This window comes from Hypanus sabinus, unplaced genomic scaffold (genome assembly GCF_030144855.1).
Source record: "Hypanus sabinus isolate sHypSab1 unplaced genomic scaffold, sHypSab1.hap1 scaffold_293, whole genome shotgun sequence".
In the NCBI taxonomy this organism is placed as follows: Eukaryota; Metazoa; Chordata; class Chondrichthyes; order Myliobatiformes; family Dasyatidae; genus Hypanus; species Hypanus sabinus.
Genome location: NW_026781079.1, coordinates 465001 through 492530, shown reverse-complemented (window position 1 = coordinate 492530; position 27530 = coordinate 465001). Strand labels below are relative to the sequence as shown.

General features: G+C 43.5%; 1 protein-coding gene across 1 annotated transcript in view; it reads left to right on the top strand.

Moving 5' to 3' along the window:
* The first annotated feature begins 243 nt into the window (after window positions 1-243).
* The window catches only part of LOC132388288 (uncharacterized), a 27656-nt gene continuing 369 nt past the window's right edge, over window positions 244-27530 (top strand). The window contains exons 1-7 of the mRNA XM_059960626.1: window positions 244-331; window positions 6594-6677; window positions 11573-11689; window positions 14551-14655; window positions 17203-17334; window positions 20170-20313; window positions 26756-27530. The exon at window positions 26756-27530 is cut by the window's right edge and continues 369 nt beyond it. Of these exons, the coding sequence (XP_059816609.1) occupies window positions 244-331; window positions 6594-6677; window positions 11573-11689; window positions 14551-14655; window positions 17203-17334; window positions 20170-20313; window positions 26756-27090 (1005 nt within the window). The 3' untranslated portion in view covers window positions 27091-27530. The remainder of the gene's footprint in view (window positions 332-6593; window positions 6678-11572; window positions 11690-14550; window positions 14656-17202; window positions 17335-20169; window positions 20314-26755) is intronic.

Sequence of the window (27530 nt, the reverse complement as noted above, 5' to 3'; positions counted from 1 at the left end):
TAGCATAAGTTTAGTGCTTCTGTTTGTGTTCAATAAAAATTAAAAAAATGAAAAACAACCTTACGTCAGACAGCTGGGCGGCGGTCGAAATGTCGGCGCACGCGCCCAACTGTCAACAGCCGCGGAAGGCGCTACGCTACTCCCATTGGTTCGACTGGATGTCGATCAGGGATTGCAACAGACGCGGAAGGCGCTACTCTACTCCCATTGGTTCGACTGGATGTCGATCAGGGATTGTACGCAATGGCGGAGATGAATTCCGCGTCAGTCCCGCTGGCCCCGCCTTCCGACCGCCGTCAACTCGCTGTAGACAAACCCGGACGTGTCACCCGTGAGTGAAAGGCGAAAATTTGCAGCAAGTATGAGGTAGGTTTTAGAGTCAAAGTGCGAATATATGAAGCCAGGTCTTGTATTAGGTTGGTGGGTGTGGGGAGAGTGGCTGAAACGGTGGTATAGGGACGGGACGGGGGAGGCGATGTCCCGTTTGGCTCCATCCGTCGGCCATTTTTTGCAGGGCCCTGTGGCGATTTTTAATTAAACCAGGTTTGGGAATTGGGACCTGAACCCCGCCTGGGCTCTCTTCACCACCCCTCGGAGTAGGTGGTGCTCATGCAGCTTCCTGACAGTCGCCGTCAACACAGAAGGTGAAAGGGGTGTGGAGCAGGCGAGGAAGAGATGAGCGGTGGGCTAGGGGGTAGGAAAGGGGTAAGGGAGCCTAGGGAAGAGGGAGGAGGAGAGGACCAGAGGGAAGGGGTAAAGGAGGGTAGGAAAGAGAGGAGAAGGTAGTGGAGGAAGGAGGGAGAATTGAGAGAAGGTAGGGGTTAGGGAGATGGGGAAGGGAAGAGGAGAAAAAGGGGAGGTCTAAGGAGGGAAGAGGTAAAGGAGAGTAGAAGAGAGGGTAGTGGATGGGGAGGGGAAGTGAGATAAGGGAGGGTAAGAGGAGGGGGAAGATGGAGGAAGAGGAAAGGGGGAAATCAAGGGGAAGGGAAAGCAAAGGGGAAAGGAAACACAAAGTACACTGCAGATGCAGTGGTCAAATCAACAGGTACAAGCAAGCTGGATGAACTTAGCAGGTCGGGCAGCATCCGTGGAAACGAGCAGCCAATATTTCAGGCTGAGACCCTTTATCCTGACGAGCACTCCTCCTCTCCTACCTCTCTAATCAGCTCGACAGTCTTATGGGACTGTCGAGACCACAAGCAATCATGTCTTGGGACTGGCCACCCCCAGCTATCTGGTCCGTTCTTAACTGATCCTGCTCAGCCGCCTGAATGACCCCTCTGTGCTGCAGAATCCTAAACATTGCTGCTGCAGAGACCAGAGCTCCATTTAACTGATCATTTAACTTCTAAGACCCATTGTCTGCACCAGTGATGATTTTGTGTGGCATATTAAAGGACCTGAATTCTTATGCAATCAGTTATTTTATGTTTTTATCTCAATAGTTTTGTAGAGATCAGCTTTCACTTTGGAACAAAAACCTTTTTCTGTTGATTGGTGTGAAAGAAAGCCAAATTAAACCTGCAGTGATTCAGTGTTCTAAAACAATAAAAACATCCATGGGGAGTTAAATACTTCTTAAAGGCAGTATAACCAGGGTATCCTGGACTTTTTGCACAGTACTGTAATAACTTTATGTATTGTGCTGTAATGCTGTTGCTGCTTCCAGTAAAAACAAATTTCATGACATGTGAGTGATGATAAACCTATTTCTGATATGGGTCTCTGTTGTGGACAAAGGGGCAATGAGAGGGGGATATTGGTTGGGAACGGGAAGCACAATAGCATCAGATGGTCTGTCTGCACCTGTTTCACCCGCCCCTGGCAGTCCTTCTCTGCCACCTGTCCCACCCTGCTCTCGTGTGGTGTTCACCTCTCGCCGTTGCGAAGATCCTTTGCTCCCACCAGATTCAGAAACTCAGAAGTTTTGATTTTCTCCTTTGGATGGTTAATGTGCTTCATTGACTGTGCTGGGAAAATTAGGACTGCAGTGGTGGGTTGGGTCTGGCCTGAGATGGACTGGACGGCAGCCATCACTTTAACTTGGCTTTTCCGTTCTTGGACATTGGTATTTCCATACCAGGACACAGTGTAACCAGTCAGGACTTCCTCCACTTTCGGCACAGATACATCACAGGGATGTGTGCTTAGTCTCCCTACTTTACGTGCTTTGCACCTATGACTGTGCGGTCTAAGCACAGCTCCAACACCATATTCCAGTTTACTGGTGGCACCACTGTTGCAGGCCGATTCAAATGTTGTGACAAATTAGCATAGGGAGGGGGTGTGAAAAATGTGGCTGAGTGTGTATAGCATCCGTCGGTCTCGATAGACCATGGATCTGTGCCTGGAGTTTCCAGGGCACAGGCCTGGGCAGGGTTGTATGGGAGACTGGCAGTTGCCTTCCCCTCTCCACACCACCGATGTTAATAGACAGTAGGTGGAGAAGTAGACCATTCGGCCCTTCGAGCTTGGACTGCCATTTTGAGATAATGGCTGATCAACTACTATCAATACCCGGTTCCTGCCTTGTCCACATATCCCTTGATTCCCCTATCCGTAAGATACCTATCTAGCTCCTTCTTGAAAGCATCCAGAGAATTGGCCTCCACTACCTTCCAGGCAGTGCATTCCAGACTCCCACAACTCTCTGGGAGAAGTTTTTCCTTAACTCTGTCCTAAATGACCTATCCTTTATTCTCAAACCATGCCCTCTGGTACTGGACTCTCCCAGCATCTGGAACATATTTCCTGCCTCTATCTTGTCCAATCCCTTATATGTTGCAATCAGATCCTCTCTCAATCTCCTTAATTCCAGTGTGTGCAAGCCCAGTCTCTCTAACCTCTCTGTGTAAGACAGTCCAGACATCCCAGGAATTAAACTCGTGAATCCATGCTGCACTTCCTCATGATGTCCTTCCTTAACCCTGGAGACCAAAACTATACAATCTGGGAGATTGCTTGTGTCTTCCTTAGTGAAAACAGATCTAAAGTACTCATTAAATTCTTCTGCTATTTCTGTTTCCCATAACAATTTCACCCAATTCATTCTTCAAGTGCCCAACATTGTTCTTAATTATCTTCTTTCTCTTCACATACCTAAAAAAGCTTTTGTTATCTTCCTTTATATTCCTGGCTAGCTTGCGTTTGTACCTCATGTTTTCTCCCCTTATTGTCTTTTTAGTTAAGTTCTGTTGTTCCTTAAAAACTTCCCAATCATCTGTCCTCCCACTCACCTTAGCTCTGTCATACTTCCTTTTTTTTAATGCTATGCAATCTCTGACTTCCTTTGTCAACCACTGTGGCCCCTTTCCCCCCTTTGAATTCTGCCTTCTCTGGGGGATGAACTGATTTTGCACCTTGTGCATTATTCCCAAGAATACCTGCCATTGCTGTTCCTCTGTCTTTTCTGCTAGGATATCCGTCCAGTCAACTTTGGCCAGCTCCTCCCTCATGGCTCCATAGCTTCCCCTGTTCAACTGCAACACTGACACCTCCGAGCTGCCCTTATCCTTTTCAAATTGCAGATAAAAACTTATTATATTATGATCACTACCTCCTAATGGCTCCCTTACTGCAAGATCGCTTGTTCATTACATAACACTAAATCCAGAATAGTCTTGCCACATGCCAATGTTAACTCCCTTTTCAACTTGCACCCAATATCCATGCTACTGTTTGGTGGCCTGTAGACTACACCCATTTGAATCCTTTTGCCCTTACTGTTCCTCAGTTCTATCCACACAGACTTTACTTCTTCTGACCCTATGTCCCCCCTTGCAAAGGACTGAATCTCATTCCTCACCAACAGGCCACCCCACCCCCTCTGCCCACATTTCTGTCCCTACGATAGCATGTATACCCTTGAACATTCACTTCCCAGGTCTGATCTCCCTGCAGCCATGTCTCTGTTATCCCAACAACATCATAGTTACCCATTGGCACCTGGGCTTCAAGCTCATCCGCCTTATTTCTGACACTTTGTGCATTCAGATATAGAATTTTTAGCCCATTTCTCCTCTCTCTTTGAATCGCTGCCTATTGTGCTTAACCCAGCTCCCCGATCTCCCATTGGGCTATACGCCCCTCGAATTTTGTTGTCCTTTCTAAATGTACTTATTCTTTCAACACATTTAACTCCATGTTCCGTCAGACCATCCCTCTGTACATGTGTCCTCCTTATCACTTGTTCCGACTCACCTTTCTCTACGACGCACTTAATATTCTGAAACTGTGTAGTCCCCACCTGTCCTTTATTCTTCCTCTTGCTGTCCTCTCTCACATTCTGGATCCCCGCCCCCTGCAAATTTAGTTTAAACCCCTCCAAGAAGCACTAGCAAACTTCCATGCAAGAATGTTAGTACCGCTCCAGTTCAGGTGTAAACCGTCCCTTCGCAACAGATCCCACCTTCCCTGGAACAAACCCCAATTATCTACAAACCTGAAGCCCTCCCTCCTGCACCATCCTCTCAGCTACGTATTAATCTTTATAATCTTTCTGTTCCTTACCTCACTGGCACGTGGCACAGGTAGCAAACCAGAGATTGTCACACTGGGGGTCTTGTTCTTCAGCTTCACACCTAACTCCCTGAACTCCCTACGCAGGACCCCCTCACTCATCCTACCCACGTCATTGGTCCCTACATGGACCAGAACATCTGGATTCTGGCTCTCCCTCTCGAGAATAACCTGCACCCGATCTGAGATGTCTCGGACCTCGACACCAGGGAAGCAACATACCATCCGAGACTCCCGATCTTCCCCACAAAATCTCCTATCCACCCCCCTGACTATAGAATCTCCTATCAATACCGCTCTCTTCTCTTCCCTCCTCCCCTTCCTAGTCGAGGGTCCAACCTCAGTGCCAGAGACAGGACCACTGCAGCTTGTTCCTGGTAGGTTATCCCCACCAACAGTATCCAAAACGGTATACTTATTGTTGATGGGAATGGCCACTCTGCTCCCCCTGCCTCTCTTGACTGTCACCCATTTGCCTACCTCCTGACTTTTCGATGTGACTACCTCCTGATAACTGTTCTCTATCTCTGCCTCTGCCTCCCGAATGATCCGTAGTTCATCCAGCTCCTGCTCCAATTCCCTAACTCGGTCTGATAGGAGCTGCAGCTGGACGCACCTATTGCAGGTGTGGTCATCAGGGACAACTGTGTTGACCCTGATCTCCCACATACTGCACACGGAGCACACCACTGCTCTAACTGTCTCCCCCATTACCTGATCCTAGATTAGTCAGAATAAATGAAAAATAGGCTACTTGCCGAAGTCCTCTTGCGCCGAAGGCCGCTGAGCCAAAGCCCAGCACTCTGCTCCTGCGCACTCCGCTGCCCTGCCCGCTCCTGAAAGTGGGCCGCTTTTTAAAGCCCGCGCTCGCCGCTGACGTCACCCACGCTTGCACAGCTTTACCTTCCTCCTCAGGTACTCTCCAGGTAGGTCCGAGATGTTGTCCGAGGGAAGGGCACTAGGACCCAAGCAGCTTGGCACCGGTGACGTTGCAGAGCAATGTGTGGTTAAGTGCCTTGCTCAAGGACACAAACACGCTGCCTCAGCTGAGGCTCGAACCAGTGACCTTCAGGTTACTAGTCTGATGCCTTGCCCACTCGGCCACGCGACAACACGTGGCTGAGTGGCATCATGACAACACCCTCAAACCCAATGTCAATAAGACCAAGAAATTGGTGGTGGAGTTCAGGAGAGGGAAACCCAGTGGTCCATGAGCTGATCTTCATTGGAGGTTCAAAGTTAGAGAGATGAGCAGCTTTCAATGACGGGGTGTTACTATCTCAGAGGACCATCCAAGCATGTAGTTGCAATTGTGCAGAAAGCGTGGCAGACACTCTACTTCCTTGGGGAGTCTGCAGAGATTTGGCATCCCATTAAGAACTTCTGTGGCTGTATGGTATTTACTGGCTGCAACACGACTTGGTATGGAAACACCAATGCTTTCGAACGGAAGCCCCACTTGTATCTCCTTCTGGTGACTCGGATGAGAAGCGAGCATAGCTTGGGAGGTGAGAGTCTTTCATGGGCGCTGCTTTCTTGTGGCAAGGCCCAGTAGTGGAGATGGCTTTGCCTGTGAAGAACCAGACTGTCTCCATCACGTTTTCTTTGGCTTCTCCATTCTTGGACGTTGGTGTTCCCATCCAGGCCATAATGCAACCAGTCACGTTACTACCACTGGGCATCTGCAGAACTTTGGCAAATTTTTAGACGGTTTGGCGAATCTGTGCAAACGTCAATGGAATCAGACCTGTTGTGCCTTGTTTTCGATGGCACTGACATGCTGGACCCAGAACAGAGCCTCTGAAATTATAACTCCAATCAATTTGAAGTGACCGACCATCTCACCTCTGACCCATTAATGACTGATGAAGCAGTGAATTGCAGGGCAACCTGCAACTGGTACTGATCCCGAACCAGCCCTTGTGGCATCAGTGAGAAGAGAGTGGGCATTTGATGATGGATGCTGTTTTGTGGAGATCGCGCACCATGTAGATGTACTCAGCGGGCCGGAGGGCCTTCTTTATCAGTGTTTGCCATTTCTGTTTTGTCTTTAATTTGGTTTTGTATTGTTACAGGGAGTGACGGAAGTGAGAAGGGTGGAAACTCCAGTCAACCCAAGAATGCCGGCGCGACGGCTAAGCAAGATGTTCAGTCCTCAGGTACCAGTGAACATCTGGAGAGTGAGCTTTCTGTTCTGTTCTCAGTGTTAACCAGACCCAGTCACTGTTATGCATGTTAGTAGACTGAAAGTGTTGATTATTGCAACAAAATGTTGTTCAATTACATGCTCAGTGAAATGATGCTGTTCGGGGTGAGCATGTTTATTTGAAGGTCAGTTGTATTGCAGTAACCCTTGGGATTGTTTGAAAATGTACACAGTCATATCGATGAAGGGGGATTGCAGAGTCATGGAGTAATATAGCACAGAAACAGAGGATTCATTCTAACTTGCCCTCGGCAACCAAGATGCGCTCCTACGCGAATGCCATGTTTGGCTTTTTATCACTCTGCAATATTCTAAGCGAAACACAAATCCAGATATCCCTAAAATGTGCTTTTTGAACTTGTCTTGTATTTAACTCAACTTTACACCATCTGTGTCTGCACCATACTCTGATGTGCAAAGCTACACGTCTGTCCCTTTTAAATATTGTCACCCTCTTACCTTGAACCTATGCTGTCTGGTTTCTGAGAGGCGTACACTTGAAGGGGGTGGTGATGGGAGGAGGGAAGTGTGCATTCACAGTTATAATACCCATTCTGATTTTGAATACCCCAATTAGCTATCCTTTCAATTTCGTACTCACTGGGGAGTAAACTCCAAACCTGCACGATGTCTCACTGTATGTCAGACCCCAGAATTTCTTTGCACTGTTTGCAGTTGAATGACATCTTTCCTGTGAGGAAAACTGTACACAATACTCAATGTATGGCCACACCAACATCCTGAGGTATGGGAACATTACGTTCCATCACCGAAATTCAGTGACCTGACTGATACAGATCGGTGTGTCAAGTGCCACTGTCAGCATCCGGTTGATCTGAGACATCACATTACTCCAGATGTTTCCCTGTTATGCCTCTTGCAGTGAACTGTTTATCTCTACTGTTATCTTCCTGTTCCACAACACTCTGCAGGACCTACCCTTTACGATGGAAGTGCAATACTCCTCACCTAAATGGATTGAATGCCACTGACAATCCGCAAACCACAGAACGAGTTGATCCAAATGCCCCCATAATTTTTGACAACTTTCTTCACTGTTTACCAGAGCACCTAATTTGTTATCATCTGCAAACTTACTAAGCGCAACGGATGCATTTTCTTCAAAATTGTTTGTATGAATAGTGTTGTATCCTGATGCTTTTGGCAATCCTAAAGTCAAGATTGAGGCATAAAGTTGTTTAAATATAGAAATCTACAGCACATTACAGGCCCTTCGACCCACAATGTTGTCGGTCATGCAATCTACACTAGAAACAGCCCAGAATTTCCCAAGTGTCTAGCCCTCTATTTTCCGATGCTCTATGTACCTGTCTAAGAGACTCTTAAAAGAGCCCATTGGATCCATCTTCATGTACCTACCACTGTTGTTTCAGTTTACTGAGGTTTAGAAGAGCAAAAAAGAGGTAACCAAAGACTCAAAGGACAGAGAGAGAGAGACAAAAAAGTACCATGTTCCTCCAGCACATTACTGCTTAGTAAAAAAAATTCATTCCATTTTATCAACCAATAAGAAGGCTGATTCAATTAATTTCACTCTTATTTCTGAACCAAAAAGTCTCCATAAAAGTTGGGGCAATTGCCACTGTAATGCTAGAAAATTCACTGATGGATCACATGTACACTCAGTGGCCACATGCAAATGCTCATTAATGTAGGTATCTAATCAGCCAATCATGTGGCAGCAACTCAATGCATAAAACATGCAGACATGGTCAAGAGCAGGGTCAGCAACCTTTACCACTGAAGGAGCCACTTGGACCCGTTTCCCACAGAAAAGAAAACACTGGGAGCCGCAAAACCCGTTTGACATTTAAAATGAAATAACACTGCATACAACGTTTTGTTTTGCCTTTATGCTATGTATAAACAAACTATAATGTGTTGCATTTATGAAATTGATGAACTCCTGCAGAGAAAACGAAATTACATTTCTGCATGCAACAAAAACATTTTGAACTCCGAATAAAAGACGTTGGGTTGAAGGTTACTTTTAAGTAAAATACTCAACGTCTATTTGAGTCCTTCTTGAAGTTATGAAAAACGCCAAACTTAAATTTGCCGCCAGCAGCAAACCAAAAATAACGTCAGCCAGCTGTCAACCTGAAAAATAAAAGGACTATTTCACTGAACAATGAAAACATATGAATATACGTAAAATAATAGGCAATTAAAATATTTATCATACTTGGTCAGGTTGACTCACACCTGACAATGCAGTCGGATTCAGTAGGGATGGATCGATGCTTAGGGGAGTGACCGGGAAGGATAATGTGTTTTTTTCCTCTGTGAACTCACAGAAGCGTTTCCCAAACGATGTTTGCATTGCGATGATTGCAGAATGTAAATACTCCGAATTTATCATGTCGTGACCTTGTTTGAACTCTCTCAAATTGGGGAAGTGAGACAATGTGCCTTTCTGTAAATCTCTGGCAAGCACTGTCAACTTGCGCTCGAATGCCAAAACATCCTCCAACATGTGCAGGGCTGTACGTCCTTACCCCTGAAGAGCTGTGTTCAGCGTGTTCAGGTGCGCTGTCATGTCTACCATGAAGTGTAGCTTTTCCAGCCACTCTGGCTGTTCCAGCTCAGGAAAGGTGAGCCCTTTGCTGCCCAGGAAAGTTTTCACTTCTTCCAGACACGCGACAAAGCGTTTCAGCACCTCCCCTCTGGACAGCCAGCGATAAAAACACGTTGTAGCGGTGTGCTACACGCAGTCAGTAAACTGCAGTCAAAGATAGCTTTATTCAAACTAAACAGCCTTGCTTTTAAGCCTCCCTCAACCGGCCCCCCCCATGGGCGCGGATGCTGCAAAAGACACGTACTCACAAACCCCCGTAGGCTATCTCCCTTAGCCTGAACGCTGGCTAATTGTGAGCCGGTTCGGATGTGTCAGGAAATGGGTCGTCACAACGTCTTATTTAGATTGTACAAGATCACCATAATCTTCAAATTTAGAATTACATTTCAAAAACTAACAAACTAACATAAAATACATTTTAATTAAATACTGACCAATTATTTCCCAAAGCAACAGGGAGCCGCAGCACAGACGTAAAAGAGCCACATGTGGCTCCGGAGCCGCGGGTTGCCGACCCCCGGTCTAGAGGTTCATTTGCTCAATCCAAAGTGGGTGAGCTACAGTGGAAGGCCACACAGGTTGCTGATCAATTAGACACTGTATGTGGATGGTTGATGTCGACATAATCGGCTGAGGGGCCTGTTTCTCTGCAGCGTATCTCTTCCTTAATGAGAGAGAATACTTTTCAGACAGGTAATGACCAACTGTAGTTCACAGATCACATCGCTTCGTCTTCCTGAAACAAATCATCATCTAATCCTCATGTTACTATGCTGTTCATGCTGACAGTTCGGGTGTTGAATAACCCATTCCTGCCACGTGGAAAGGTGCCAATAGTGATGGGGATCTAGTGACTTCGGTCGTGTTACACGGGTGTATTAAAGTGGCTGAACACGGCAGAGCAGAAGTGGGTCCTTTGGCCCATCATGTCCATGCTAGAACAGTATTCTGCCTCACCCCACCAACCTACATCTCCAGAGCGATCGCATCCATGGACTTATCGAAGTTTCTATTAACTGTTCAATCCCAACCCGTAGCATCACTTTCCCTGGCGGCTCGTTCCACACTCTCATCATCTTTGGCATGAAGAAGTTCCCCCACGTGTTCCCCTGAAACAGTTCATCAGTAGTAACAGCAGGGTAGGGCTTCCTGAGAACCAGTAATGTGGGAAACAGGAGGTGATGGGAAATAAGACACACGAGCAGTATTAGGCCATTCGGCCCTTCGATTTTGATTTACCATTCCATCTTTGCTGATTGATTTTCCAGCTCATTCCCTTTCTCTTGCGTTCTCCCTGTTATGCTTGTTAATCTTACTTATCCAGAACCTATCAAGCGCTGTTGAAATGTTCCCAGTGACCTGGCCTCCACAGCCTTCCTCCAATGAATTCCATGGATTGGTCACCCATTGACTGAAAAAAAATCTTCTTTTCCTTTCTTCTGAAGGGTTATTTTTCTATTCTATTCCTACACACACAAAGTTCATGAGGCCGCTCTTTTGTGGCAACACTCAATCGAGGAGAGTTGATGAAAAGGCCTGTATCCATCACTTTTTGTTGGCTTTTCCATTCCCGGGCATTGGTCTTTCCAGAACAGACGGTGGTGAGGCCAGTTAGAGTGCTGTCCACTGTTCGTCTACAGAAGTTTGTCGAAGTGTCAGGTGACGTGCCGAATTTGCGCAAGTTTCAAATAATATAGGGATGCTCTTGTGCTGTCTTTGTTATTACGGTTCTGTGTTGCACCCAGGATCAGTCCTCTGAAGTTGTAATGCCAAAGATTTTGAACTTATCGACCACCTCCACCTCCAATCGCTTAAAGGCTACTGATCAATGTGTGGATTACAGGGAGATCTGCAGCTGGTAGGACCGTAAGACATAGGAGCAGAATTGCACAGTGTGGTCCATCAGGTCTGCTCCATCAGACCATCATGGCTGATTTAATATTCCCTCTCATTCCCATTCTTCTGCTTCTCCCTGTTCCCTTCATTGTTGTTACTAATCAAGAGCCAACTCTTCTGACAGCAGTGAAAAGACAGCATGGTCTGCATGTGGAGGGGGTATTTGCTGGATGCTGTTTTGTTGATGTAGCACCCCTTGTAGATATACTCACTGGTTGTGGGAGTGGCTTTCTTTCTCAGTGATTGCCACTTTTGTTTTCTTGGAATATGTCTCTGTACTTCTCTACTTTAATGTGCATCTGCATTGTTAACAGTGTAACAGACTGGCATAATCTTGTCTGGTTCCTCGACAGGGAAATGTTATGAATGGCCAATTAGCAGTCCACTTCTGCCCTGCCATGCTGTTCATTGTCATTCAGGAAGATGCGGAATTTTTGAGGACGATTTGAATGTCTGTTTCGGATTTTCAGGTTGGTAGAATAAAAGTAGTTTCAAAGGAAATAATGAATGCCTGATTGATTATTGCAGCAGAATATTGTTCAATTAAATGCTCAGTGAAATTATACCATTCAGAGTGAGCCTGTTCATTTAATGATCTGTTGTACCTGAGTAACCATTGGGATTGTTTGAAAGTGAATGTGGTCAAACAGATAGTCTGAATACAGAGTCACAGAGTGACGTAGCACAGAAACTGGCAATTCATTCTAACTTGTCCATGCCAGCTAATGCTAATACCTTGTTTTGGCAAGTGTTCCTCAGCACCTTTCTTATCTATTCACTTAGCCAAATGTCCCTAATATGTCTTTGTTGTACTTGTATCAATTCAGCTTAGCTCTATTAATATATCTTCACCTTCCACATGCAGAAGCTCCACCCAGGTCCCTTTTAATTGTTTCCACCCCTCACCTTCAGCCGATGCTGTCCAGTTTTTATGAAGCTTGCCCTGAGAGAGGGTGGTGATGGGGTAGCGATGTTTGCAGTCAGACGATTAATACCACTTACTGTTCTGAATACCTCTATTAGGATATCATTCAGTTTTCTGCCTCCAAGGAGTTGGTGCTTATCCTGCACAACCACTCCCTGTAAATCAGGCCCTGGAGTTTGTTTGCAATATCTGCAATTGAATGAAACCGTGTGACCAAAACTATGGTATGGCCTCAGCAACATCCAGTACTATTGGACATTATGATCCATCACCGAAATTCATTGATCTGGCTCTTTACCTCTGACTCCCCTTTCAGTGAAATATTTACCTGGACTCTTAGGTCTCCCTCTTACGGCCCACCCTTCACTATGAAATTGCCACCTTGATTCGACCTACCAAATGCATCTTGTTGGATCCCGATGCTTTTGCGATCCAAGCATCGAGAATGAGGCATAAAACGTATTGCTTGAGTTTGTTTTCTGAAGCATTGTAAGACCAAAGAAGAAGTGCCCAAAGACTGAAGTAAAAGAGACAAGAAAATGAACGTAATCTCCTGGAGGAGAATACTGATAACAAAGGTATCCATTCTATGTCGATAACCAATAGGATGGCAGATTCAAGAAATATGATACTTCCTATGATCAAAGTTTCCAGAAAAAGCAAAGGCAACTGAAAAATTCATTGAACAACCACGTGGACACACAGTGGCCACTTAATTAGTTACACCTGTCCATGTGCTCATTAATGTAGATATCTAATCTGCCTATCACATGGCAGTAACTCAATGCATAAAACATGTAGACATAATCAAGAGTTTCATTTGCTCAAACCAAAGTGGATGAGCTGCAGTGGAAGACCACACAGGTAGCTGATCAATTAGACACTGTATGTGGACGGTTGATGTCGACATAATCGGCTGAGTGGCCTGTTTCTCTGCAGCGTATCTCTTCCATCATGAGAGAGAATAGTTTGCAGACAGGTAATGAACAAGTGCAGTTCACAGATCACATCGCTTTGTCTTCCTGAAACAAATCATCATCTAATCCTGATGTTACTATGTTGTTCATGCTGACAGTTCGGGTGTTGAATAACCCATTCCTGCCACGTGGAAAGGTGCCAATAGTGATGGGGATCCAGTGACTTCGGTCGTGATACACGGGTGTGTTAAAGTCACTGAACATTGCAGAGCTGAAATGGGTGCTTTGGCCCATCAGCTCCATGCTGGAACAGTATTCTGCCTCACCCCACCAACCTTCACCTCTGGAGTGATCCCATCCACGTACTTATCCAAGCTTCTATTAGCTGTTCAAACCCAACTCGTAGCATCACTTCCCCAGACGGCTCGTTCCGCACTCTCATCACCCTCGGCATGAAGAAGTTCCCCCGCGTGTTCCCCTGAAACAGTTCATCAGTAGTAACTGCAGGGTAGGGCTTCCTGAGAACCAGTAACGTGGGAAACAGGAGGTGATGGGAAATAAGACACACGAGCAGAATTAGGCCATTCGGCCCTCTGATTTTGCTTCACCATTCCATCTTTACTGATTGATTTTCCTGCTCATCCCCATTCTCTTGCTCATCCCTGTTATGCTTGTTAATATTACTGATCCAGAACCTATCAAGCGCTGTTGAAATGTTCCCAGTGACCTGGCCTCCACAGCCTTCCTCCAATGAATTCCATGGATTGGTCACCCATTGACTGAAAAAAAAATCTTCTTTTCCTTTCTTCTGAAGGGTTATTTTTCTATTCTATTCCTACACACACAAAGTTCATGAGGCCGCTCTTTTGTGGCAACACTCAATCGAGGAGAGTTGATGAAAAGGCCTGTATCCATCACTTTTTGTTGGCTTTTCCATTCCCGGGCATTGGTCTTTCCAGAACAGACGGTTGTGCAACCAGTTAGAGTGCTGTCCACTGTTCGTCTACAGAAGTTTGTGGAAGTGTCAGGTGACGTGCCGAATTTGCGCAAGTTTCAAATAATATAGTGATGCTCTTGTGCTGTCTTTCCATCCAGGCCATAATGCAAACAGTTTTTAGACGGTATTGCGAATCTGTGCAAACGTCAACGGAATCAAATCTGTTGTTGTGCCTTTTTTTTGATGGCACTTACATGCTGGACCCGGGACAGATCCTCTGAAATTATAACTCCAGTAAATTTGAAGTGACCGACCATCTCACCTCTGACCCATTAATGACTGATGAAGCAGTGAATTGCAGGGCAACCTGCAACTGGTACTGATCCCGAATTAGCCCTTGTGGCATCAGTGAGAAGAGAGTGGGCATTTGATGATGGATGCTGTTTTGTGGAGATCGCGCACCATGTAGATGTACTCAGCGGGCCGGAGGGCCTTCTTTATCGGTGTTTGCCATTTCTGTTTTGTCTTTAATTTGGTTTTGTATTGTTACAGGGAGTGACGGAAGTGAGATGGGTGGAAACTCCAGTCAACCCAAGAATGCCGGCGCGACGGCTAAGCAAGGTGTTCAGTCCTCAGGTACCAGTGAACATGTGGAGGGTGAGCTTTCTGTTCTGTTCTCAGTGTTAACCATACCCATTCACTATTATGCATGTTAGTAGACTGAAAGTGTCGATTATTGCAACAGAATGTTGTTCAATTACATGCTCAGTGAAATGATGCTGTTCGGCGTGAGCATGTTTATCTAATGGTCAGTAGTATTGTAGTAACCCTTGGGGTTGTTTGAAAATGTACACAGTCATATAGATGAAGGGGGATTGCAGAGTCGTGGAGTAATACAGCACAGAATCAGAGGATTCATCCTAACTTGCCCGCGCCAACCAAGGTGCGAATGCCATGTTTGGCATATTATCACTCTGCAATATTCTAAGCGAAGCACAAATCCAGATATCCCTAAAATGTGCTTTTTGAACTCGTCTTGTATTTAACTCAACTTCACACCATCTGTGTCTGCACCACACTGTCATTTGCAAAGCTCCACCTCTGTCCCTTTTAAATGTTGTCACCCTCTCACCTTGAACCTATGCTGTCTGGTTTCTGAGAGGCGTACACTTGAAGGGGGTGGTGATGGGGGAGGGATGTGTGCATTCACAGTTAGAATACCCATTCTGATTTTGAATACCCCAAATAGCTCTCCTTTCAATTTCGTACTCACTGGGGAGTAAACTCCAAACCTGCACGATGTCTCACTGTATGTTAGACCCCAGAATTTCTTTACAATGTTTGCAGTTGAATGACGTCTTTCCTGTGAGCAAAACTGTACACAATACTCAGTGTTTGGGCCTCACCAACATCCTGAGCCATGGGAACATTACGTTCCATCATCAGAATTCACTGACTGATACAGGTCGGTGTGTCGTGTGCCTCTGTTAGCATCCGGTTTACCTGAGACATCACATTACACCAGATGTTTACCTGTTATGCCTCTTGCAGTGAACTGTTTATCTCTACTGTTGTCTTCCTGTTCCACAACACTCTGCAGGACCTACCCTTTACGATGGAAGTGCAATACTTCACACACAAATGGATTGAATGCCACTGACAATCCTCAAACCACAGAACTAGTTGATGCAAATGCCCCCATAATTTTTGACAACTTTCTTCACTGTTTACCAGAGCACCTAATTTGTTATCATCTGCAAACTTACTAAGCGCAATGGATGCATTTTCTTCAAAATTGTTTGTATAAATCGTGTTGCATCCTGATGCTTTTGGCAATCCTAAAGTCAAGATTGAGGCATAAAAGTTATTTAAACATAGAAATCTACAACTCATTACAGGCCCTTTGGCCCACAATGTTGTGCCGATCATGCAATCTATTCTAGAAACTGCCTGGGGTTTTCCAAGTTCATAGCCCTCTATTTTTCGACTCTCTATGTACCTGTCTAAGAGGCTCTTAAAAGACCCTATTGTATCCATCTCCACACACCCACCACTGTTTTTTCAGTTTATTTTATGAATGGTTAGAAGAGCAAAAAAGAGGAAACCAAAGACTCAAAGGAGAGAGACAAAACGTACCATGTTCATCCAGCAGATTACTGCTTAGTAAAATATTCCATTCCATATTGTCAAACAGTAAGATGGCTGATGCAAATAATGTCACTCTTGCTTCTCAACCAAAATGTTTCTCTAAAAGGTGAGGCAATTGCTACTATAGTGCTGGAAAATTCACTGACGGATCACGTGCACACTCAGTGGCCACTTCCACTGCCTTGCTGCAATGAATTCCATGGATTGATCACCCATTGACTGGAAGAATAGATCTTCCTTTCCTTTCTTCTAAAGGGTTACTTTTCTGTTCTATTCCGACATACACAAAATGCATGAGGCTATTCTTTTGTGACAACACTCAATTGAAGAGAGTGCATTCCCTGTGAAGAATAAACCTGTATTCATCACTTTTTGTTGGCTTTTCCATTCTTGGGCATTGCTCTTTCCAGAACAGACGGTGGTGCAACCAGTTAGGGTGCTGTCCACTGTGCGTCTACAGAAGTTTGTCAAAGTGTCAGGTGACGTGCCGAATTTGCGCAAGTTTCAAATAATATAGGGATGCTCTTGTGCTGTCTTTGTTGTTACGGTTCTGTGTTGGTCCCAGGGCCAATCCTCTGAAATTGAAATGCCAAAGATTTTGGACTTATGGAACACCTCCAATCTCTTAAAGGCTACTTATCAATGTGTGAATTGCAGGGAAATCTGAAGCTGGTAGGACCGTAAGAGATAGGAGCAGAGTTGTGCAGTGTGGTCCATCAGGTCTGCTCAGTCAGTCCATCATGGCTGGTTTAATATTCAGTCTCAACCCCATTCACCTGCTTCTCCCCGTTACCTTTGATGTTGTTAGTAATCAAGAGCCAACTCTTCTGACAGCAGTAAAAAGACAACATGGCCTGGATGTGGAGGGGGTATTTGCTGGTTGCTGTTTTGTTGTGGTAGTGCAGCTTGTAGATGTCCTGAATGGTGGGATGGGCTTCATTCTCAGTCCTTGATACTTCTGTTTTCTTGGTATATTTCGCTGTACATCTCTTCTTTAATATGGATTTGCATTGATAGTGCAAAAGACTGATAAAATCCTGGCTTGTTCCTCAAAAGCTCAACCGCTTAAACCTTCAAGAAGCAGTGCAGTAGAAGAAAGTCCAGTTCGGCACCGCAGGCGTCCTCGACGTCGTCGAAGAAGACCCACATTGCCTGAATACATAAAGAGCCACATTCTCATATTTGCAGGTTAGTAAAATAAAAGTAGTTTCAAAGGAAACAGTGAATGTTTTGTTGACTATTACAACAGAATATTGTTCGATTAAATGCTCAGTGAATTGAGACCGTTCAGAGTGAGCCTGTTTATTTACTGATCTGTTGTACCTGAGTCACCATTAGGATTGTTTGAAAGTGAAGATGGTCAAACAGATAGTCTGAATACAGAGTCTCAGAGTGACATAGCACAGAAACTGGCTATTCATTCTAACTTGTCCATGCCAGCTAATGCTAATACCCTGTTTTGGCAAGTGTTCCTCAGCACCTTTCTTATCTATTCACTTAGCCAAATGTCCCTAATATGTCTTTGTTGTACTTGTATCAATTCAGCTTAGCTCTATTAATATATCTTCACCTTCCACATGCAGAAGCTGCAACCAGGTCCCTTTTAATTGTTTCCACCCCTCACCTTCAACTGATGCTGTCCAGTTTTTATGAAGCTTGCCCTGAGAGAGGGTGGTGATGGGGTAGCGATGTTTGCAGTCAGACGATTAATACCACTTACTGTTCTGAATACCTCTATTAGAATATCATTCATTTTTCTGCCTCCAAGGAGTTGGTGCTTATCCTGCACAACCACTCCCTGTAAATCAGGCCCTGGAGTTTGTTTGCAATATCTGCAATTGAATAAAACCATGTGACCAAAACTATGGTATGGCCTCAACAACATCCAGTACTATTGGACATTATGATCCATTACCGAAATTCATTGATCTGGCTCTTTACCTCTGACGCCCCTTTCAGTGAAATATTTACCTGGACTCTTAGGTCTCCCTCTTCCACAACATTCTGCAGGGCCCGTCCTTCACTATGAAATTGCCATCTTGATTCGACCTACCAAATGCAACTTGTTGTATCCCGATGCTTTTGCGATCCAAACGTCAAGAATGAGGCATAAACATATTGCTTGAGTTTGTTTTCTGAAATGTAAGACCAATGAAGAGGTGCTCAAATACTGAAATGAAAGAGACAAGAAAATTAATGTAATCTCCTGGAGGAGAATACTGATAACAAAGGTATCTATTCTCGCCGTTGTGAACATCCTTTGCTCAAAAATCTGGCTGACTGGTGCTACTGATGCTACTGTACACACAGATTGGCCATTTTGTTTGTTACACCTGTCCACCTGCTCATGAATGTAAATATCTAATCAGCCAGTCTGATGGCAGCAAATCAACACATCAAGCATGCAGACGTGGTCAAGAGGATCATTTGCTCAAACCAAAGTGGATGAGCTATAGTGGAAGACCACACATGCACCTAATAAATTGGACACTTCATGTGGATGGTTAAGGTTGACATCATCGCCTGAGGGGCCTGTTTCTCTTCCTTGCTGAGACAGAAAAGTCTGTAGACATGTATTGAATAATTATTTCACGGTCACTTTGCTATGTTCTTCTGCAAATTATCAGCAATGCTGATGTTACTATGCTGTTTATACAGACAGCTCGAATGTTGAAAAACCCATTCCCGCCACTTCTAAAGTTACCAGTATTGATGGGGATGCAGTGAACACAGGTGTGTTAAGGTCACTAAACACTGCAGAGCAGGAACGGATCCTTTGGCTCAACAAGTCTATGCTGAAGCATTATTCTGCCTCTCCCCACTGACCCTCACCACCAGACCATCCATGTACTTATCCAACCTTCTATTACCTGCTCGAATCAAACCCGCATCATCACTTCCTCTGGCGGCTCGTTCCACACTTTCATCACCATCCACATACATTCCCTGAAACATACAATAGTAACTACAGAGTGAGGCTTCCTAAGAACCAGTAAACGGAGAGATGCAAGTGACGGGCACCAAGACATATGAGCAGAATTTGGCCTTGTAGTCCATTGAATTTGCTGCGCCATTCCATGTTTGCTGATCTATTGTCCTGCTCAACCCCATTCTTTCGCATTGTCCCTGTAACGTTTGATACTCTTTTCTTAGACAGAATCTACCAACCCCTGCTTGAATGAACCCAGTGACTTGGCCTCCATAGATAGTTTTATCAAATCCAAGATAGAACACAATTTGACTGGTAAAAGAATCATTTTCTCTTTTCCAAAGAGATATCTTTCTATTCTGACTAACACACAAAATTCATGAGGCCGCTCTTTTGTGACAACACTCAATAGAGGAGAGGGCTTTGCCTGTGATGAAAAAGCTTGTATCCATTGCGGTTTTTTGGCTTTTCCTCGCTTGGGCATTGACGTTTCCAAAAGAGCCCGTGATGCAACCAGTTAGGATACTGTCCACTGAGCATCTGCAGGAGTTTGTCAAAGTGTCGGGTGACAATGCCAAATTTGCGCAAGATTCAAATGACGTAGGGATGTTCTTTTGCCATTTTTTTTTCTGACTGTTCCGTACTTGGACCAAGGACCAATGCTCTGAGATTGTCATGCTAAAGATTTTGAACTTATCGACTGCACCACCTCCAATCCTTAAAGGCGAGTGGTTAAGGTGTGAATTGCAGGGAAATCTGCAGCTGGTAGGGCGATTATGACATAGGAGCAGAACTTTGCCTTTTAGTCCATGGGGTCTGCTCAGTCATTCTGCCTGGCTAATTTACTATCCCTCTCGGCCCCATTCTCCTGCCGTCTACCCAAAACCTTTGATGTCCTTACTGATCAGGAACGAACCCTCCTGTCATCAGGGAGAAGAGAACATGGCCTGGATGTGGAGGGGTATTGATGATGGTTGCTGTTGTGTTCACATTCTTTGCAGATGTACTCAATGGTCGGAAGGGCCTTCTCAGTGTTTGCCACTTTTGTTTTCTTGGTGAATTCTCTCCTTTAGTTTGGATTTGCATTGTTACAGGGGCTGATACAAGTGAAATGGGTGGAGACTCCAATCAACCGCAGTCTGCCAGCGCGTCGTCTGAGCAACGAATTCAGAGCTCAAATTTCAGTCCCGATCAATTGATTGACGATTTGCTTGTCGGTCCATGCAAACTGCTTTCTGGTATGTTCTCAGTGTTAACTTGACCCATTCAGTATTATGCATGTTAGCAGAATGAAAGTGGTTTCAAAGGAAACAGTTGAGGACAATGTCAATTATTGCAACAGAATGTTGTTCAATATAATGCTCAGTGAAATGTTGCTGTTCAGGGTCAGCATGTTTATTTAATGGTCAGTTGTATTGGAGTAACCCTTGGGGTTGTTTGAAAATGTACACAGCCATATAGATGAAAGGGAATGCAGAGTCATGGAGTAGTATAGCACAGAAACAGAGGGTTCATTCTAACTTGTCCACGCCAACCAAGGTGCCCTCCTACACTAATGCCATGTTTGGCATATTACCACTCTGCAATATTCTTATCGAAACACAAATCCAGATATCCCTACAATCTGCTTTTTGAACTTGTCTTGTATTCAACTCAACTTCGCACCATCTGCGTCTACACCACACTCCATGTGCAGAGCTCCACCTCTGTCCCTTTTAAATGTTGTCACTCTCTCACCTTGAACCTGTGCTCTCCAGTTTATTAGAGGTGTGCACTTGAAAGGGGTGATGATGGGGGAGGGAAGTGTGCATTCACTGCTATAATACCCATTCTGATTTTGAATCCCCCAAATAGCTCTCCTTTCAATTTCGTACTCACTGGGGAGTGAACTCCAAACCTGCATGACCTCTCACTGTATGTCAGACCCCAGAATTTCTTTGCACTGTTTGCAGTTGAATGACATCTTTCCTGTGAGGAAAACTGTACACAGTACTCAATGTATGGCCACACCAACATCCTGAGGTATGGGAACATTACGTTCCATCACCGAAATTCAGTGACCTGACTGATACAGATCAGTGTGTCAAGTGCCACTGTCAGCATCCGGTTGATCTGAGACATCACATTACTCCAGATGTTTACTTGTTATGCCTCTTGCAGTGAACTGTTTATCTCTACTGTTGTCTTCCTGTTCCACAACACACTGCAGGACCTACCCTTTACGATGGAAGTGCAATACTCCTCACCTAAATGGATTGAATGCCACTGACAATCTGCAAACCACAGAACGAGTTGATCTAAATGCCCCCATATTTTTTGACAACTTTCTTCACTGTTTACCAGAGCACCTAATTTGTTATCATCTGCAAACTTACTAAGCGCAACGGATGCATTTTCTTCAAAATTGTTTGTATGAATAGTGTTGTATCCTGATGCTTTTGGCAATCCTAAAGTCAAGATTGAGGCATAAAAGTTGTTTAAATATAGAAATCTACAGCACATTACAGGCCCTTCGACCCACAATGTTGTCGATCATGCAATCTACACTAGAAACAGCCCAGAATTTCCCAAGTGTCTAGCCCTCTATTTTCCGATGCTCTATGTACCTGTCTAAGAGACTCTTAAAAGAGCCCATTGGATCCATCTTCATGCACCTACCACTGTTGTTTTAGTTTATTGAGGGTAAGAAGAGCAAAAAAGAGGTAACCAAAGACTCAAAGGACAGAGAGAGAGAGACAAAAAAGTACCATGTTCCTCCAGCAGATTACTGCTTAGTAAAAAACATTCATTACATTTTATCAACCAATAAGAAGGCTGATTCAATTAATTTCACTCTTATTTCTGAACCAAAAAGTCTCCATAAAAGTTGGGGTAATTGCCATTGTAATGCTGGAAAATTCACTGATGGATCACGTGTACACTCAGTGGCCACATGCAAATGCTCATTACTGTAGGTATCTAATCAGCCAATCACGTGGCAGGAACTCAATGCATAAAACATGCAGACATGGTCAAGAGGGTCATTTGCTCAAACCAAAGTGGGTGAGCTACAGTGGAAGGCCACACAGGTAGCTGATCAATTAGACAATGTATGTGGACGGTTGATGTCGACATAATCGGCTGAGGGGCCTGTTTCTCTGCAGCATATCTCTTCCTTAATGAGAGAGAATACTTTTCAGACAGGTAATGACCAACTGCAGTTCACAGATCACATCGCTTCGTCTTCCTGAAACAAATCATCATCTAATCCTCATGTTACTATGCTGTTCATGCTGACAGTTTGTGATGAATAACCCATTCCTGCCACGTGGAAAGGTGCCAATAGTGATGGGGATCCAGTGACTTCGGTCATGTTACACGGTTGTGTTAAAGTGGCTGAACACGGCAGAGCACGGCAGAGCAGAAGTGGGCGTGGGATGAGAATCGTCTGGAGCGGACTGCCCAGGCAAAGCATAAACTAGGACTGTGGGGTGGGCTCACCCCTATCGGGAACTGGGATGAAAGCTTGTCAGCAGATGCGAGGGTGCTCTCAGGGCTGCGGTACTTGGCGCAGGTGTTACCCATCCCCCGCTCCTCCAGCTCGGAAATCATTTCATTTTTCAATCTTTTTATTGATTTCCAAATAAAGAATATACAAATCAGAGGAGGAGTTTAGCAAACAGACAATATAAAAGACATATATACAGCCATAAAAAAGCAGAGAATATATAATGTCAAAATCAGATAAGTAAAATATTACGCTGTTATATATACAATGATAAAAAAAATACAACTCCTCATAGCAATCATTAAAACAAGATTGGAAATTTTATTTGATAAAGGAAAAAAACACTAACTAACTAAGACGAAGGAAAAGAGAAAGAAAAAGAAGGATTGGGCAGTCCAATTGAGGGTAAAATCTGAAAAAGAGATAGAGAGTAAAAAAAGACATCCTTCCAGTCATCTCCGAACCTTCAAGGATAAGGATTTTCTGAAAAGAGTAAAAAAAAAATAAATAAGTAAAAAATAAATTAAATCATGTGAAAATATTGAAGAAAGGTTGGCCAGACTTGTTCAAAATTAAAGGATGTATCAAATGTCCGGCTTTTAATTTTCTCCAAGCTTAGACATGACATAATGGAGGAGCGCCACAGAAAACAGTAGGTGGGTTAGGTTCTTTCCAGTGTAGCAAAATAGTTCTAGCCAGTAAAGTTGAAAAAGCTATCACATGTTGGGTGGAAGCCGACACTTTGCTTGCTTCCTCTGGAATAATCCCAAAAATTGCTGTAAGTGGATTAGGTTGAACATCCATATCTATAACTTTAGATAATATTCCAAACACATCCCTCCAAAAATTGTTTAAACTTACACATGACGAAAACATATGAGTTAGAGTAGCCACCTCTGCATTACATCTGTCACAAATAGGGCTTATATTAGGAAAAACATGCGCCAATTTATCTTTAGACATATAGGCCCTGTGTACTATCTTAAACTCAATTAAGATATGGCGTGTGCAGATAGATGAATTATTGACTAAATAATAAATTTGACTCCATTGATTGTCTGAAAGTGAATGTTGAAGTTCTACTTCCCAGGTACGTTGAACCCTATCATTCGGCGACATGTGAGCATTCATTAACTGTTTATAAATGATAGCTATTAATCGTTTTTGAAAAGGTTTAAGCTGAAAAATAGCATGAGCCAAATTTGAAGGGCAGGCCAAGGGGTAATTCGGTAAAAAAAAATCACGTAAAAAATTCCTAATCTGTAAGTTTCTGAAAAAAGTGTGTATTAGAGATATCATTTTTATCCATTAACTGTGAAAAGGACATTAAACAGTCCTGTAAAAACAAATCTGAAAAAGTTTTTATCCCCTTAATTTTCCATGTTAAAAATGTCTTATCCGAAGTTGATGGTTTAAAAAAGAAATTAGAATAAATATTACTAGACAGTAGAAAATCATTTAATTCAAAAAAATCTGCGAAACTGAAACCAAATTTTTAAAGTATGTTTAACAATAGGGGTTGAGAGATTGTCCCCCTGTTCTGGAGAGTGAAAACGGAAGAGGAGCTCCTAATAAAGAAGCTAACGAAAACCCCATTACTGAATTTTCCTCCAACTGTAACCCTGAAGGGCAATCTCGGTCATCTATAGCATAAGTCCAAAAAGTAATATAACAAATATTAATTGCCCAATAATAAAATCTAAAGTTTGGTAAGGACAGTCCTCCATCTTTTATTTTGGTTTTTGTAATAAAAGTTTATTCACTCTAGAGCTTTTGTTATTCCAAACATAAGACAAAATCAGAGAACCTATTTTATCAGAAAATGTTTTTTGGAACAAAAGAGGGAACTGCTTGAAATATATATATAAATTTTGGTAGTATAACCATATAGCATTTATTCGACCTATCAATGATATCGACATAGGTAACCATTTAGAAAGCGCCTGTTGAGTATATTCAACTAAAGGGGAGAAATTATACCCATATAGGTCTTTAAAAGTTTTAGTAATTTTGATATCAAGGTAAGTTAAATGGTTTTTGGCAATATTAGAAGGCATTTGATCATAATAATCAGAATTTGATCATAATAATCAGAATTTCCGAGGATTTGAAATGTAAACTAATAAATCATCCGCGTATAACAAAACCTTATGTAATTTATCCCCACTCCTAATACCCTGCACAGAATTAGAATCCCTAAGAGCAATAGCAAGTGGTTCTAAAGCCAAATTAAATAATAAAGAACTAAGGGGCCAACCCTGATGGGTACCTTTATATAATCTAAAGTAAGGAGACTTTTGATTATTAGTTAAACCCGCAGCTACCGGGGCATGATAAATCAATTTAAACCAGGATATAAATCCTGGACCAAAATTAAACCTCTTCAAAACCTGAAATAGATAAGGCCACGCACGCCTCCCTATCAAAGGCTTTCTCTGCATCCAAAGATACAATACATTCCGATTCTTTGGCTGAGGAGGAATAAATGATATTTAACAATCTTCGGATATTAAAATGTGAGTACCTATTTTTTTATAAATCCTGTTTGATCGTTTGAGTTAACGTTAGGAAAGATATTCTCAAACCTATTTGCTAGAATCCTAGAGAGCATTTTAAAATCTGCATTCAATGAAGAAATGGCTCTATAGGATCCACATTCCAGTGGGTCTTTTCCCATTGGAATGGTGTCAATCACCCCATTAAGCGTTGAAAGATTTTTTTAAGAAATTAAAAACACTTAATGCAGCTATTATTTTTGCGCAAGAAAATCATATACGAAAACGGGATGAGGACAGGTTTTTCCGCTTCTGGAAAGGGCCACTGTTTCACCCGCTGTCGCATAGTAAAACAAGAGGCGTTTCTATATTTCTTAGTCCCAAAATCCCTTTTGTATACTTTAATACTACTACTGTTTCGATTGGAAGATATTTAATTGTTACTGGTTTATTACGCGAGCAAAATGTAGCTCTGGTGTGTGTATACGCACCTAAAGTAGATAATTCTGATTTTTTTAAAGAAACTTTTTTCTGAGTTACCGAATCTCAATGAATATAAGATGGTCATGGGTGGTGACTTTAATTGTTGTTTAAATCAGACGATTGACAGGTCATCAACCAATCCGTCGCTTCCTAATAAAGCGGCAGCTTGTATTAACTCTTTTTTTATTTGAATATGGCCTCGTCGATATTTGGAGATATAAACACCCCAATGATAAAGATTTCTCTCTTTTCTCACACGCCCATCATAAATATTCTCGAATTGATCACTTTTTTTTAGGTTAAACGCCGTTGTTGAATGTGCGTATGACATCATTGCGCACTCTGATCACGTGCCTTTAAAATTAACCCCTAAGCTTTCGGATAGATATTTGAAAATGTCACACTGGAGACTGAATCCCGTATTGTTACAGGATCCTGCTTTTGCTAATTTTATTAAGGAGCAAATTTCTATATTTTTTGAATTTAACACAACTGAAGGAATGTCAAATCTGGTTATATGGGTCACGTTGAAATCTTTTCTTAGAGGACAGATAATCTCATATTCAGCAGCCTTGAGAGAGAAAACTAAAGCGGAGCTGTCAGTGCTTATCAATAAAACGAAACAGATCGATAAAGCGTATTCAGTTAAACCTACTGATGACCTATATAAAGAAAGGGTCGAACGTCAATCACAGTATGACTTGCTTCTGACTTTTCCCATTGAACAGCAAATTTTTAAATCTAAAAGTTTATTTTATATACATGGGGGGAAATCTGCTAAGCTTTTAGCGGGTCAGTTAAAGGCTGGGATGGTCAGAAGACAGATTTTAAAAATTCGTCGACCAGATAGAGCAGAAACTTTAGATACTTATGAAATTAATAAGATATTTATGGACTTCTATTCTAATCTTTATAAATCTGAATTCTCTGATAGCACTATTATTATGAATAGATGTTTGCAAAGGTTAAACATACCTCAAATTTCGATTCAAGATGTTGATATGATAGATGCACCTATTAAAGAAGAGGAGATAGCCAAGGCTATATCCTCTATGCAGTTAGTTAAAGCTCCGGGACCTGATGGTTATACAGTAGAATTTTACAAGACTTTTCATGAAATGCTTATACCACATCTTCATCAAACGTTTACCGATTCTACATCCTCTGGGAACCTTCCTAAAACTTTTTATGACACTCTAATTTAATTGATTCCAGCTCGGAAATCAACGGACCTGTCTTCAGGTTCATCGGCGGATCTAAGATGGATTGAGTCAGACGGGTCACCATGCACACGTCCCTGGACAACGGGGGCAAAAAACGTACACCATGTCGCCCTCATCCTGATGAGCAGCTTCCTGTGTGGATGCCTCCACTTGCGAGTGGAGCCCCAAACATGGGGACACCAAGTGCCTCTACTTGCCCAGGTTCCACCTGTTGCCCGTTTTGCGAAGAGTAGGCCAGGCCCCAATCCTGCGCAACGCCCCAGGCAGCTGGACGTTGCCGCACTACCCGTCCTTCGTGGAACAGTTCTTTCAGAACAACACCTTTGACCACAGGGCCGTCAGGCAGTGGTCATCACAGAATGTCCTGCAGGAAAAGGACACGATGGACACAGCTGGGCGGTTGCTTGAGGCCATCTGGCAAAATGCTTCATCGCCAGACCTCACCGAGCCTGGCTGGCGGAGAGACGGGTGTGGTGAACTACATATACCTGTCTGGACATGCCCCACCCTGCTGACTGCTCCTGTGGCTCCTCCCACAGACCCCTGTATAAAGGCGATCAATGCCTGAGCCCGGCCTCTCAGTCTGCAGGATGTAGTATGGTGGTCACCCGTTGTTAGTTCCAGCCGATATCTCGCCTTCCGTCTCAGAGTGAGTTATTGATGGTGCATCAAGGGGTCCTCCCAGTCAGGTCCATCCTGCACGCCGGTAACGTCATCTCCAGATCCCGCCGCCCGCGGGAACACTGCAGTGGGGTGGAACCGGTAAC